The following is a 15885-nucleotide window of genomic DNA, read 5'->3' as shown; positions in this document are numbered from 1 at the left end:
AATTGTGCGACGAACAGTGCGTTTAATTCCTCTACTTTTGTGCGCTTATTCCACGCATCATGTACTCTCGCATTCTAAATTTTCCTAACTCAAGAGACACCAGGGTGATGTCAGTTCACTAGGTGAGGTTATGAAACACCTTCTCATGCCAATCAGCACATATTTTGCGATTTTATCATTATGGACGTAAATTTTAACTTCGTTTGTGCCTTATTCCTGCATTTTCAACGTATCTCAACAACATTAGTAGCCAGTAAGTACAAAAATGCTTTTTTAAGTCAGTGATTTGTCACTTTTACTTTATACTTATATTTTAACATATATACAGGGTGTTACAAAAAGGTACGGCCAAACTTTCAGGAAACATTCCTCACACACAAAGAAAGAAAATATGTTATGTGGACATGTGTCCGGAAACGCTTACTTTCCATGTTAGAGCTCATTTTATTACTTCTCTTCAAATCACATTAATCATGGAATGGGAACACACAGCAACAGAATGTACCAGCGTGACTTCAAACACTTTGTTACAGGAAATGCTCAAAATGTCCTCCGTTAGGGAGGATACATGCATGCACCCTCCGTCGCATGGAATCCCTGATGCGCTGATGTACCCCTGGAGAATGGCGCATTGTATCACAGCCGTCCACAACACGAGCACGAAGAGTCTCTACATTTGGTATCGCGGTTGCGTAGACAAGAGCTTTCAAATGCCCCCAAAAATGAAAGTCAAGATTGTTGAGGTCAGGAGAGCGTGGAGCCCATGGTATTGGTCCACCTCTACCAATCCATCGGTCACCGAATCTGTTGTTGAGAAGCGTACGAACACTTCGACTGAAATGTGCAGGAACTCCATCGTGCATGAACCACATGTTGTGTCGTACATGTAAAGACACATGTTCTAGCAGCACAGGTAGGGTATCCCGTATGAAATCATGATAACGTGCTCCATTGAGCGTAGGTGGAAGAACATGGGGTCCAATCAAGACATCACCAACAATGCCTGCCCAAACGTTCACAGAAAATCTGTGTTGATGACGCGATTGCACAATTGCGTGCGGATTCTCGTCAGCCCACACATGTTGATTGTGAAACTTTACAATTTGATCACGTTGGAATGAAGCCTCATCCGTAAAGAGAACATTTGCACTGAAATGAGGATTGACACATTGTTGGATGAACCATTCGCAGAAGTGTACCCGTGGAGGCCAATCAGCTGCTGATAGTGCCTGCACACGCTGTACTTGGTTCGGAAACAACTGGTTCTCTCGTAGCACTCTCCATACAGTGACGTGGTCAACGTTACCTTGTAGAGCAGCAACTTCTCTGACGCTGACATTAGGGTTATCGTCAACTGCACGAAGAATTGCCTCGTCCATTGCAGGTGTCCTCGTCGTTCTAGGTCTTCCCCTGTCGCAAGTTATAGGCTGGAATGTTCCGTGCTCCCTAAGATGCCGATCAATTACTTCGCATGTCTTCCTGTCGGGACACCTTCGTTCTGGAAATCTGTCTCGATACAAACGTACCGCGCCACGGCTATTGCCCCGTGCTAATCCATACATCAAATGGGCATCTGCCAACTCCGCATTTGTAAACATTGCACTGACTGCAAAACCACGTTCGTGATGAACACTAACCTGTTGATGCGACGTACTGATGTGCTTGATGCTAGTACTGTAGAGCAATGAGTCGCATGTTAACACAAGCACCGAAGTCAACATTACCTCCCTTCAATTGGGCCAACTGGCGGTGAATCGAGGAAGTACAGTACACACTGACGAAACTAAAATGAGCTCTAACATGGAAATTAAGCGTTTCCGGACACATGTCCACATGACATCTTTTCTTTATTTGTGTGTGAGGAATGTTTCCTGAAAGTTTGGCCGTACCTTTTTGTAACACCCTGTATAACGTTAACCACAAGGGTGAGACTATATTCTGTCTTCATCTTCACTACTTTTTCCAATACAGGACAGAGCCGATGACAGTCTCATATCCCAGACAGCGACGCTGGTACCGATAAGAGCGACGACTTGCAGCTGACCTCAACCTGTGCTCTTGTTTTCTCTTGGGATTTCCTCCTCGTGGACAATTTCTCCTGGTATACTCACCGAGTGCACTGTAGGTTCCTTCCCGTGACTTAATGTCATTTCCGTAAAAGGGACGATACCCACCACTGGAAATGCTCGAATTGAAATTGCTGAACATTTTGGGAACATGTTTGACAGAAGATGAGTTTCGAAAATGGAACACATAGTTACTACGGGTTTTTATTTTAAATTGTGTTTTTATTTTATTTTATGTCCAACACAGTGTTAAAGAAGGTAAGCTCTTTAGTATCCATTTTTTAATTATTTTAGAAGCCCTCTGAGTCTATCGAGGAGTTACACAACTTCTCCCACTTAAAAATAACGATAATTACGTCAAACAGGAAGAGGCCAATATGTTGAACAGAAAGATTAGAACTGGACTGAGGTATGGTAGTTGGATTGTGCGTTCATAATTACAGAGCCGTAATGGATCTACAAGATAATACTCTAACAGCGTAACGAACACTTGTAGTGTAATAATTTATTTTGACAGTTTTTATGTCTCAAATCGCAGTCGTTCAAAATGGCTCTGAGCACTGTGCGACTTAACTTCTAAGGTCATCAGTCGCCTAGAACTTAGAACTAATTAAACCTAACTAAGCTAAGGACATCACACACATCCATGCCCGAGGCAGGATTCGAACCTGCGACCGTAGCGGTCGCTCGGTTCCAGACTGTAGCGCCTAGAACCGCACGGCCACTAAATCGCAGTCGTGTTGATAGAAACAGGGGTAAGGTCCAGTGACATAAGTGCGAGCCGAGTTTGTTGTTGAAAGACTTGAAGCGATCTGTGTTGCATGTTGCTCGTCTTATTCTGCGCTTTCAGTTTCTGAAAATAACTGCGGTAGTTGTAGTTTCATTTTACGTTGTGAACGGACTGCGAAACGTTTGAAAATTTTTGCGTAGCTTAAAAATAAGTGATCTATCTCATCATGTTTGTCTTCTGAGTTTCGTTTATTTTCCGAGGAACTGGTTGCTCATAGATCACACACTCGCTTTTTTAAATCTTTCTTGACGGCAGCTTCATCTGCCACGACGTGAATGGTAGCAAAATGTTCTCTGCACAGTCGTCCTGCAATGGAACTTCAGTGTCAGATGACAGTGACCCTGCTGAAGAGAGAGGTTTAGGTGCTGTTCGTCCCTCTGATCGACTTTCACTGTCACTTGAAGGAGAATCATTTGATTTTGCCAATCGTGCTTCAAGTATACGGTCCATAAACTTCATATTTTTAGAATAAGGCCATGATTTGTACATAGTCACACTCTGGCCCGTAGCACCTTTGACAGACTTTTTGTGTTTCAAGTATGCATCCCTACAGTTGTTCCACTTCACTTTTACAGTCTCAGCTGCAGAGAAAGAATATATCAGGAACATACTTTGTTGTTAACAACGAAAAGTCAAAGTTATTAATGACTGGATAAGATGGCTTAAGCATAAACATGAAAGATAATTATTTGGTTTTAGATGCTCTATTAATAGGACTCAAGGGAAAGGATAAATTGTACTTAATAAGCAGTTAATTTCATAGCTTCATTAAGCCAATAACACTGGTCTACCCTCATAATCCGTCCGAGTTAAAATGTTTAATTCTTCTTCATTTCGATGTGAAATATACGAATATCATGTTTAAAATGTTTTATTAGATGTCATTCCCTTGAATAAACAGGAATTAATTTTATGGAAGAGGGAAATTTTGCAATGTTGGTACCTTGTTATTGTTACATATAGAGGCTGTCCACACGGGGCATGCCATATTTTGCTCCTAGAGAAGCCATGTGTTTACAGAAATGTTCTTTGCTGGGCTTAGAAAATCTGTCTGTTCTTCTTTCTTAGTAATTTCCTTTGTTGGAAGTTACATTTTTACAGGTAAATAAGAAATCAAGCACAAAACTTTATTTATATTCTTGGATGTAAAAGTCATATTCATAACCTATATTTTTCTTAGCAAATTTATTTCATTTACATTTCAGATAAATTCACCTTCAAGATGCCACGAGAGTCTGTTAAGATCGCGAGTAATTTTTGCTATGTGTGCAGTGAAGTGACTTTTGCTTCTCAGAAACGTGAATTCAGTCCATTAATAAAGACAGCATATTACCATTACTTTGACTGTAAAATAGATGAGGATAAACCCTGCGAACCAAACATTTGCTGCAATTCATGTGCAGTATATCTGCGTTGTTGGTTAAACAAAACAGTAAAGTCATTGCCATCTATAGTTCCCAAGACATGACGAGAAGCTTCAAATCATGTCAGTGATTGTTATTTTTGTATGGTGGCTCCCTTTAAACATGCAATGTAGACAAAGAAAAAGCGGGCCATCGTGTTTCCAACATGACATCAGCTATACGATCAGTACTGCATTGAGAAGGTCTGTCTGTTCCTATCACTCCAGAACACTGAGTACTACAATACCATGCAGACATAAAGGGCGAATGAAAGCAAAACCTTGTCTTTACATCAGAATCGATATCGCCCAGTAGCCGGCCGCGGTAGTCTAGCGGTTCAGGCGCTCAGTCCGGAACCGCACGACTACTACGGTCGCAGGTTCGAATCCTGCCTCGGGCATGGATGTGTGTGATGTCTGTAGATTAGTTAGGTTTAAGTAGTTCTAAGTTCTAGGGGACTGATGACCGCAGATATTAAGTCCCATAGTGCTCAGAGCCATTTGAACCATTTTGAACCATATCGCCCAGTAGGCTACACAGAATTTCTCAAGAAGAACGTCTTGATTTAATTCGTGATCTGGAGTTATCAAAAAGCTAGACCAAACTTCTGGGCTAGTGAACATGCCTCTATACAGACATCGGGAAAGAGACTTAATGTCACTTTATGTAATGGAAAACAACCTTTTGGAATAGATGATGTAAATGGTCTGATGGTATATTTGAGAATGGAGCATAGTCCCGAGGACTGGAGACTTCTCATTAACTCCTCTAATTTAAGCTCGAAAGCTGTTCTGTTTCACAACAGAAACGCGTTGCCATCTATTCCTGTAGGTCTTGCTGTAAACGTGAGGGAGTGATGCGGTTCAAATGGTTCAAATGCCTCTAAGCACTATGGGACTTAACATCTGAGGTCATCAGTCCCCTAGACTTAGAACTACTTAAACCTAACTAACCTAAGGACATCACACACATTCATGCCCGAGGCAGGATTCGAACCTGCGACCGCAGCAGCGTGGGTCCGCACTGAAAAGCCTAGAACCGCTCGGCCACACCGGCCCGCAGTACTATGAAAATGTAATATTGTTTCTTGAAAAATTAAATTATAAAGACCATCAATGGCAGATATGTCGCGATCTGAAGGTTATTACTATGATATTCGAAATGCAGTTAGGATATACCTAGGACTGCTGATGGTAGTGAGTCACTGAGCATTCTAGCAGAATGTGCTGACTCAGCATAGGTGAGCACTTTTTCTACATCTACATGGCTACTCTGCAAATCACACTTAAGTGCCTGGTAGAGAGTTCATCAGACCACCGTCACACTAATTTCTATTATTTCAATCTCGAACAGTTCATGAAAAAAAGAACATGCAGGCTCTGATTTCGCTTATTTTATTATGATGATCGTTTCTCCCAATGTAGATCGGCGTCAAAAAATATCTTCGCGTTTGGAGGAGATAGTTGGTGATTGAAATTTCTTGAAAAGATCCTGCAACAACGAAAAACTCCTTTGTTTCAAAGATTTCCTCTCCAAATCCTGTATCATGTTCGTGACACTCTTTCGCCTATTTCTTGATAATACAAAATGTGCTGCCTTTCTCTGAACATTTTCGATGTACTCTGTTAATCCTATCTGGTAAGGATCCCACACAATGCAGTAGTATTCCGAAAGAGGAAAGACACCATAGTATAAGCAATCTCTTTAGCAGATCTGTTGCATCTTCTAAGTGTTCTGCCAGTAAAACGCAGTCTTCAGTTTACCTTTGCCACAACATTTTCTATGTGTTCTTTCCAATTTAAGTTGTACGTATTATAATTCCTGAATATTTAATTGAATTTATGGCCTTTGGATTTGGTTGATTTATCGTGTTACCTAAATATAACAGATTAGTTTTAGCACTCATGTGGATGACCTCACACTTTTCATTATTTAGGGTCAGTTGCCAATTTTCGCACCATGCAGATATCTTATCAAAATTATTTTCTGGTGACTTTACTAGACCAGCATTATCTGCAAACAATCTAGGACAGCTGCTCAGATTGTTTCTGAAATAGTTTATATAGATAAGAACAGCAGAGGGCCTATAACTCTACCTTTGGGAATGGCAGAAATCACATCTGTTATTACTCGATGACTTTCTGTCACTTACTATTAACTATGACCTCTCTGACATGAAATTATGAATCGAGTCACATAACTGAGATGATATTCCATAAGCAGACAATAGGTTATAAGCCACTTGTGAAGTACAGGTCAAAATCGTTCTGGAAATCTAGAAAAATGGAATCAATTTGAAATCCCTTGTCGATAGCACTCAACACTTCGTGTGAGTAAAGGGCTGTTGTATTTCAAAGGAACTATATTTTCTAAATCCATATCGATTAAGCGTGAATAGACCTTTCTCTTCCAGGTAATTCATAGTGTTCGAACACAATGTATGTTCCAGAATGCTTCTGCATATCGACGTTAATAACACGGGCCTGCAATTTAGAGGATTAGTGCTGTTGTTTTCCTGGAATATGGGTATGACCTGTGCAAATTTACAGAATTTGATTATGCATCTTACAGCGAATGAATGGTGGTATATGACTCTTAAACATGAAATTATTGCATCAGCGTACTCTGAAAGGAACCTAACTGCTATACGATCTGGACCAGAAGACTTCCTTTTATTAGGTGATTTAAGTTGTTTCACTACTCCAAAGATATGTATCTCTAAGTTACTTTTGTTGACAGCTTTCTTGATTCTAATTCTGGAATATTTACTTCGTCTTCTTTGGTGAAGGAAATTCGGAAGGCTGTGTTTAGTAACTCTGCTTTGGCAACACTGTCATCGATAGTCTTTCCATTGCTGTTGCACAGAGGAGGTAGTAATTGTGTCTTGCTGCTAGCACACTTTACATACAACCAGAATCTCTTTGGATTTTCTGCCAGGTTTCGAGACAAAGTTTCGTTGTGGAAACTATTATATGCATCTCCCATTGAAGTCAAGTTCAACTTTCGAGCTTCTGCAAAAGATCACCAGTCTTAGGGATTTTGGGTTTGTTTAAAATTTGGCATGCTTTTTTTGTTGTTTCTGCAACAGTGTTATGACATGTTTTGTGTACCATGGGTAATCAGCTCCATCTTTTGTTAATTTATTTCGTATGAATCTCTCAATTGCTGCTGATACTATTTCTTTGAATTTAAGCTACATCTGGTCTACACTTACATTGTTGATTTGGAAGGAGTGGAGATTGTCTCCCAGGAAGGGCTTCAACCGAATCTGCATTTTTGAACAAATGTATTATTCGTTTCTTTTTGGTGGGTTCAGGAGTTACAGTATTCAGTCTTGCTACAACAACCCTGGGTTCATTAATCCTTGTATCCGGTTTGATGCTCATTGTTAGCTCAGTATTATTTGTTGCTAAGAGGTTAAATGTATTTTCACAACTGTTTACTATTCGAGTGGGCTCATGAACTAGTTGTTCGAATTAGTTTTCAGAGAATGCGGTTAGCACAATGTCGGATGATGTTTTGTATGTATCTCCAGATTAAAACACTTATTTTCGCCAACATATCGAGGGAAAGTTGAAGTCGCCACTAACTATAAATGTAAGAGTCGGATATGTGTTTGAAGTTAGACTCAAGTTTACTTTGAATCTTTCAGCAATTATATTATCTGAGTTGGGATGTTGGTAAAAAGTTCCTATTGTTATTTTACTCCAGTTGCCAAGATTAACCTCTATCTGTACTAACTCGCAGGAACTATCTACTTCAATTTCGCTACAAGATAAACTACTTCTAACAGCAACAAACACGCCGCCACCAAGTGTATGTAGCCTATCCTCTCTGAACATCGGTCCTTTGCGAAAAATTTCGGCTGAACTCATTTCTGGCATTAGCCAGCTTTCAGTGCCTATAGCGACTCTAGCAACAGTACTTCTATTAGCACTTGGTGCGCTGGTACTTTCCTAACACAACTGTGACAATTTATAACTATTATACCGATGGTACCTAGAATGACGTTCTTTCTGTGTTTGAGATTGAAGCCCTTTTTATGTTTCTCCAGGACCTCTAACCTAAAAACCGTCCAGTCCATGCTGCACAGCCCCAGCTATCCGTGTAGTTGCTTCCTGCGTGTAATGGACTCCTGATCTACACTCCTGGAAATGGAAAAAAGAACACATTGACACCGGTGTGTCAGACCCACCATACTTGCTCCGGACACTGCGAGAGGGCTGTACAAGCAATGATCACACGCACGGCACAGCGGACACACCAGGAACCGCGGTGTTGGCCGTCGAATGGCGCTAGCTGCGCAGCATTTGTGCACCGCCGCCGTCAGTGTCAGCCAGTTTGCCGTGGCATACGGAGCTCCATCGCAGTCTTTAACACTGGTAGCATGCCGCGACAGCGTGGACGTGAACCGTATGTGCAGTTGGCGGACTTTGAGCGAGGGCGTATAGTGGGCATGCGGGAGGCCGGATGGACGTACCGCCGAATTGCTCAACACGTGGGGCGTGAGGTCTCCACAGTACATCGATGTTGTCGCCAGTGGTCGGCGGAAGGTGCACGTGCCCGTCGCCCTGGGACCGGACCGCAGCGACGCACGGATGCACGCCAAGACCGTAGGATCCTACGCAGTGCCGTAGGGGACCGCACCGCCACTTCCCAGCAAATTATGGACACTGTTGCTCCTGGGGTATCGGCAAGGACCATTCGCAACCGTCTCCATGAAGCTGGGCTACGGTCCCGCACACCGTTAGGCCGTCTTCCGCTCACGCCTCAACATCGTGCAGCCCGCCTCCAGTGGTGTCGCGACAGGCGTGAATGGAGGGACGAATGGAGACGTGTCGTCTTCAGCGATGAGAGTCGCTTCTGCCTTGGTGCCAGTGATGGTCGTATGCGTGTTTGGCGCCGTGCAGGTGAACGCCACAATCAGGACTGCATACGACCGAGGCACACAGGGCCAACACCCGGCATCATGGTGTGGGGAGCGATCTCCTACACTGGCCGTACACCACTGGTGATCGTCGAGGGGACACTGAATAGTGCACGGTACATCCAAACCGTCATCGAACCCATCGTTCTACCATTCCTAGACCGGCAAGGGAACTTGCTGTTCCAACAGGACAATGCACGTCCGCATGTATCCCGTGCCACCCAACGTGCTCTAGAAGGTGTAAGTCAACTACCCTGGCCAGCAAGATCTCCGAATCTGTCCCCCATTGAGCATGTTTGGGACTGGATGAAGCGTCGTCTCACGCGGTCTGCACGTCCAGCACGAACGCTGGTCCAACTGAGGCGCCAGGTGGAAATGGCATGGCAAGCCGTTCCACAGGACTACATCCAGCATCTCTACGATCGTCTCCATGGGAGAATAGCAGCCTGCATTGCTGCGAAAGGTGGATATACACTGTACTAGTGCCGACATTGTGCATGCTCTGTTGCCTGTGTCTATGTGCCTGTGGTTCTGTCAGTGTGATCATGTGATGTATCTGACCCCAGGAATGTGTCAATAAAGTTTCCCCTTCCTGGGACAATGAATTCACGGTGTTCTTATTTCAATTTCCAGGAGTGTATAAAAGATTCCACTGACAGACATCGAACCGATCTGGAACCTCAAAACCATTAGAAGACACATCAGACGATGCTGGAATACTACTGTCACGTTTACGAATTTCAGAAAAAGCTCACTATTGTTCAAATGTTCAAATGAGTGTGAAATCTAATGGGACTTAACTGCTAAGGTCATCAGTCCCTAAGCTTAAACACTACTTAACCTACATTATCCTAAGGACAAACACACACACCCATGCCAGAGGGAGGACTCGAACATCCGCCGGGACCAGCCGCACAGTCCATTACTGCAGCGCCTAAGACCGCTCGGCTAATCCTGCGCGGTAGCTCACTATTCTGATGACAGACAAATCCTAGTAGAAGTAAAAGTTGATAGAAAAATTAGGACTGTCATCCAGGAAACATGATCGGAAACAACCTCAAAAGTGAAATTCATGTGAGAAATCTGAAACTCATTCATCGTTCACACAGCAGTCTGACAAGAAGATGGCTTATTCCCACTTTTGTTCACCATCATGCTGGAAAAAATAATCAGAAAAAGGGAAAAACGTGTAAAAAGCATCCAAATTGGAAAGGAGAAGGAAAAAAAGTCACTGAAATTCTGGGCGTCTGCAGATGACCTGGCTATATTCACGAACAACAAAGATGAAACCCAATTAGCACTAGATAATCTGCATGAAATCTCCTGTAAAACTGAACTCCCTCTTGTTAGTAGGAACCTTCTCACTGAGAAGACAGTTTGAAAAAATGTGAGAGTTCACTCACTTTAAGTATTTAGGAGAAACCATCCACCCCTCAGGACTGAATACAATTTGCAACATGGAAAGAATATTCAAACAGCGAAAGACATGCTGACATGGAACCGCTACAGAAAAAGAATGCAAAACTAAGATACTACAGCAAGGTTTGTTTCACCGGAAGCCTTGTAAGCGAGAGAAACCACAGTTATTAGAGGGATGGCAGAAATTCACGACATCGAGAAACAAGAACGAAAAATCCTTAGAAAATTCCACGACGCTGTTCTTCCAGACGGAACTTGGGTCAGACGACCTACAAAGCAACTCGACGAAAACACAGACGTTGTTACATTAAGTTAGGAAAGGACGCCTACAGTTCTGCGTACACCAATGTAGAATGGATGAAAACAGACGCACTAAATAATTATAACATCGTTGACGCAAGTAAATTAAAGACCACTAGGTGAAAGTCCAGAAACAAACAGATTAAACCAGTTTCAAACGAAGAAAATAGAGAGAAAAAAGGAAGAAAAAACACAGTGAATTAATGAAGAGTTTTCCCGTTGAACAGAAGAGAGGAAAAGGGAGTGAACCTGTGAATGGCTGATGTTTACATGCTCTTCTAGAGGAGAATAATCGAAAATAAAACATCACGGATGAGCCAAAACATTACGACCAGTGCCCACCGCGAGGCTGAATGCCTCCTGGTGTTGTTGCGGGCACGTGACGCAGCAATGATAGAACGTAAGCGTAAGAGAGACGAACTGGCAACCGAAGATACGTACCGCAAATGCGGAGGTCCACTGATTCACATGGTTTTGACAAAAGGCACAATGTTATGACGTTGCGGCTGGAAACGGGACTGTCTGAAACGGCGAAACTGGTCGCCTGTTGGCGTACTGCTATCGTGAGCATCTATGGAAAGGGTTGAAGGACGGTGAAGAACGAGTTGGTCGTGTGGTTTTGGACGACCACGTCCCACCATAAATATCATCCTTACCATATCAGTCTCCGCCAAGAATTAACTGGTGCAGATTGTACGTCTCGCATTGAATTCTGCCTATGGGCTCAAATTCAGATTCAGAGGGATGACACATTTATTAATTTGATTGTATTTACTGACGAGGCTACATTCACGAACCGTGGGAATCATAATTTGCATTATTGGGCAACTGAAAATCCATGTTGGCTGCGGCAAGTTGCACACCAAAAGCCGTGGTCGGTGAATGTATGGAGTGGGGTTCTGGAGTACAGAATTATAGGCCCCTATTTCATCGAAGAAAATCTGAATGGTAAGAAGTACACCTTATTCCTGTAAGAAATATTAGGTCTGTTATTGGAAGAAATACATTTAGGAGCAAGGAACAGAATGTGGTATCAACACGATGGGTCTCGGGCACATTTTTCGCTGATGGCTAGAAATGAGTTGCAGACACAATTCCCAAATCGTTGGATTGGACGCAGAGGAGATGTGTCGTGGCCAGCTCGTTCGCCAGACTTGACGCCTCTGGATTTTTTCTTGTGGGGATTCGTAAAAGATGTTTATAAAGTCGTTCCAAATACGCCTAAAGATATGCGAGAGAGAATTGTCAGAGCATGTGCTTCGATAAGTGCCGATGCGATAAGGAATATCATTTAATCCATGATAAGAAGATTGCAGCACTGCATTGATACCAATGGTCATCACTTCGAGCACGTTCTGTAAATAGATGTTCATGCCACTTTTGTGACCTTCGTTGACCTTCAAAGATCTTACAATTACACATCACTGGATTCGTCTCGATACCCGCTATCAGAAAATAAGTACCAAACTATAGCAACCAATTTTAAAAAATAAAGTTGACCTTCATATCTCTGAAGCAACCCCACCTAGCAACAAAAAACGAACGTCATATTATGGCCCCGGTTGTCCCATGCAATGTTTGTCCCACAAACTTTTCAGCTCCTATCATACTTTCGGAGTTATTCTAGGTGGCAATAGTTAGTGACTCAGCCTGTATGTGGAGTTAGAAAAAGCGAAATCGTCAGCTCCCGGCTGGGAGAGAAGGCCAAATTTCCGCCGAACGCGACACGCCAGTGTTTGGGTCACTAACAGTCAAAATCACGCAGACTCAAAAGGAATTGAAATCCCTACCCTAAATAACAGCCGGCCGGTGTGCCCGAGCGGTTCTAGGCGCTTCAATCTGGAACCGCGCGACCGCTACGGTCGCAGGTTCGAATCCTGCCTCGGGCATCGATGTGTGTGATGTCCTTAGGTTAGTTAGGTTTAAGTAGTTCTAAGCTCTAGGGGACTGATGACCACAGCAGTTAAGTCCCATAGTGCTCAGAGCCTAAATAACATTCCAATCAAATAATTGATAGTTTTCCCCCTCGTCTCGACTCGACTCGACAGTGACATGTTACACACATAATTATAGAACTAAAAGCTCGATTTTTACAAAGGAGGTTGTCCTTTCCCTTTCCTTTTTCCGTTCCTCTGATTTACGTTTTTTGGTGGGTTCATCATGTTATACTTGCAGTAACCGATAATAACATTCTGACATAGCAATCTTATTGGAAGAGAATAATTCAGTTTAATACCTCATACTGAGTTAACTTTACAGATGGAAATGCAAGAAAGTAGCCGAATTAAATCAAGCGATGGCCTTCTCCAATCTAGGACACTTTCGTAGCTATATCTGCGGTTGTGTTTTGTCACCTGAAGCCCTTGCGCGCTGTCAGTCACTTCTGTTGCTTCCGTAGGAAGGTACGAGCACATGGAATAAGTTCACAGATAAGTGAGTGGCTCGAAGACGTCTTACGTAATAGAACCCAATATGTTTTCCACGACGGCGAATGTTCGTCAGAGACAAAAGTATCGTCAGGAGTGCCGCAGGGAAGTGTGACAGGCCCGCTGTCGTTCTCAATATGACTTAGCGGACAGGGTGGGCAGCAGTCTGCGGTTGTTTGCCGATGATGCTGTGGTGCAGGGTAAGGTGTCGAAGCTGAGCAACTATAGGAAGATACAAGACGACTCAGACAAAATTTCCAGTTGGTGCGATGAATGGCAGTTAGGTCTAAGTGTGGAAAAATGCAAGTTATGTGGATGAATGGGAAGAACAAACGTGTAACGTTCTGTTACAATACTATTAGTTTCCTGCTTGGCACAATCAAGTCGTTTAAATATCTGGGCGTAACGTTGAAAAGCGATATGAAATGGAGCGAGCGTGTGAGAACTGTGTTAGGGAAGTGGTATGATCGACTTTGGTTTATTGGGGGAATTTTAAGAAAGAGTGATTCACCTGTAAAGGAGACTGCATATGTCGCGCAGGATTAGCCGAGCGGTCTATGGCGCTCCAGTCATGGACTACGCGGCTGGTTCCGGCGGAGGTTCGAGTCCTCCCTCTGGCAGGGGTGTGTGTGTTTGTCTTTAGGATAATTTAGGTTAAGTAGTGTGTAAGCTTAGGGACTGATGACCTTAGCAGTTAAGTCCCATAGGATTTCACACATTAAAAAAGAAAGACTGCATATGGGTCGCTGGTGCGACCTGTTTTAAGTACTACTCAAGTTCAGTCGGATTGCAAGAAGACATCGAAGTAATTCAGAGGTGGGCTGCTAGATTTGTTACCGGTAGGTTCGAACAACTCGAAAGTGTTATGGCTATGCTTCGGGAACTTAAACGGGAATGCCTGGAGGGAAGGCGACGTTCTTTTCGAGAAAATTTAGAGAACCAGCATTTGAAACTCACTGCCGAACGATTTCACTGTCGTCAACATACATTGCGTGAAATTAGGGTTCGTACGGAGGCATACAGGCAGTCATTTTTCCCCCACTTTATTTGCGAGTGGAAGAGGAACGGAAATGACCGGTAGTGGTACAGTGTATCCTCCGCCATGCACCTTACGGTGGTTTGCGGAGTATGTGTGTAGATGTAGAATTCAGTATAGACTCTGACAGGGATTCCATCAGGCCCTGGAGCTTTTTTCAACTTTAACGATTTCAGCTGTTTCTGAACACCACTAATACTTATTTCACTCGTCTTTTCTGTGGCACGAGGATTAAATTGGGGCAATTCTCCTGGATTTTCCTCTGTAAAGTAACGTGGGAAGACAAAGTGGCTGCGCCTTGTCGGCGGCCAGTCTCGCCAAATCCTCAGTACGGCCCTGCAGGAGTGTAGCCTTGCAGTGGACAAGTAGTTCTGACAAGAAAAGAATAGGAGCTTTTGAAATGTGGTGATACACAGGAGTAACTAATGAGGAGACACTGAGCCGAACTGGAAGAAAAAGAAATTTATGGCACAACTTGACTAAGAGAATGGATTGTCGCAGGGCGCATCCCGAGGCATCCAGGTATCTCGTCATTTTGGCAATGAAAGGAAAGAAGGTAGGTAAAAGTGGTGATGGACACCAAGGCTTGAAAACACAGCAGGATCGGATGGATATGGGTTGCAGCAGGCTGGCACGGATGAAGACGGATGCACGGGATACTCTAGCCCGGAGCGCTGCACCAAACCACTTTTCTTACCGAAGACCACAACTACAACATCAAAAGAAAAGTACTTACGGTCTTCGTTGAGTTTCTTGGCAATATCTCTCCACGTCTCGGCCTTCTTCAGAATGTTCTTGTACTCTGCGTCGCGAGTGTACAGAAAGCTGTACTTGTTCACCTCTGCGATCACTTTCTCGGTTGCGACGTTCCCAGTCACCAGTCGCGGCATAGCTCTCCCGCGTAATCGCCAGGCCGCTTCCCTTGCGCCGGCAAGAATTGTCTTTGGAAATCTTTTTAAAACGATTAAAGATAAATGATATTTAGTTTGATTGTGTGTGTGTGTGTGTGTGTGTGTGTGTGTGTGCGTGCGTGCGTGCTACACTGAAGCGCCAAAGACACTGGGATAGACATGAGTATTCAAATACAAAGATACTGTATGTAAACAGACAGAATACGGCACTGCGGTCGGCAACGCCTGTATGAGACAAGTGTCTCGAGCTGTTAGATCGGTTACTACTGCTACAATGGCTTTAAGATTTAAATGAGTTTGAACGTTGCGCTATAGTCGGCGCACGAGCGATGGGGCACAACCTCTGCGGGGCAACGATAAAGTGGGGATTTTCCCGTACGACCATTTCAAGAGTGTACCGTGAATATCAGGAATCCGGCAAAGCATCAAATCTCCGACATCGCTGCCGCCAGAAAAAGATGCAAGAACAGGACCAACAACAGCAGAAGAGAATCCTTCAATGTGACAGAAGTGCAACACTTCAGCAAATTGTTGCAGATTTCAATTCTGGGTCATCAGCAAGTGTCAGCGTGCGAATCATTGAATGAAACATCATCGATAAGGGCTT

General features: G+C 43.5%; 1 protein-coding gene across 1 annotated transcript; it reads right to left on the bottom strand.

Moving 5' to 3' along the window:
• Positions 1-3090: 3090 nt before the first annotated feature.
• LOC126088347 (uncharacterized) lies at positions 3091-15257 on the bottom strand. Its single transcript, XM_049906483.1, has 2 exons — positions 15104-15257; positions 3091-3437 (listed from the first exon to the last, which is right to left on the bottom strand). Exons 1-2 carry the CDS (start codon positions 15255-15257, stop codon positions 3091-3093), a joined length of 501 nt encoding a protein of 166 aa, XP_049762440.1.
• Positions 15258-15885: the final 628 nt, after the last annotated feature.

The sequence above is a fragment of the Schistocerca cancellata genome, chromosome 6 (genome assembly GCF_023864275.1).
Source record: "Schistocerca cancellata isolate TAMUIC-IGC-003103 chromosome 6, iqSchCanc2.1, whole genome shotgun sequence".
NCBI lineage: Eukaryota > Metazoa > Arthropoda > Insecta > Orthoptera > Acrididae > Schistocerca > Schistocerca cancellata.
The sequence above is the reverse complement of the archived record's forward strand: the minus strand, read 5'-3'. Positions and strand labels throughout refer to the sequence as shown.

Coding starts and splice junctions, on each gene's coding strand:
- LOC126088347 (XM_049906483.1), bottom strand. CDS start 15,257: ATGCCGCGACTGGTGACTGGGAACGTCGCAACCGAGAAAGTGATCGCA. Junction 3,438..15,103: donor CAAGAAACTCAACGAAGACC/GTAAGTACTTTT, acceptor CTTTCTCTGCAG/CTGAGACTGTAAAAGTGAAG.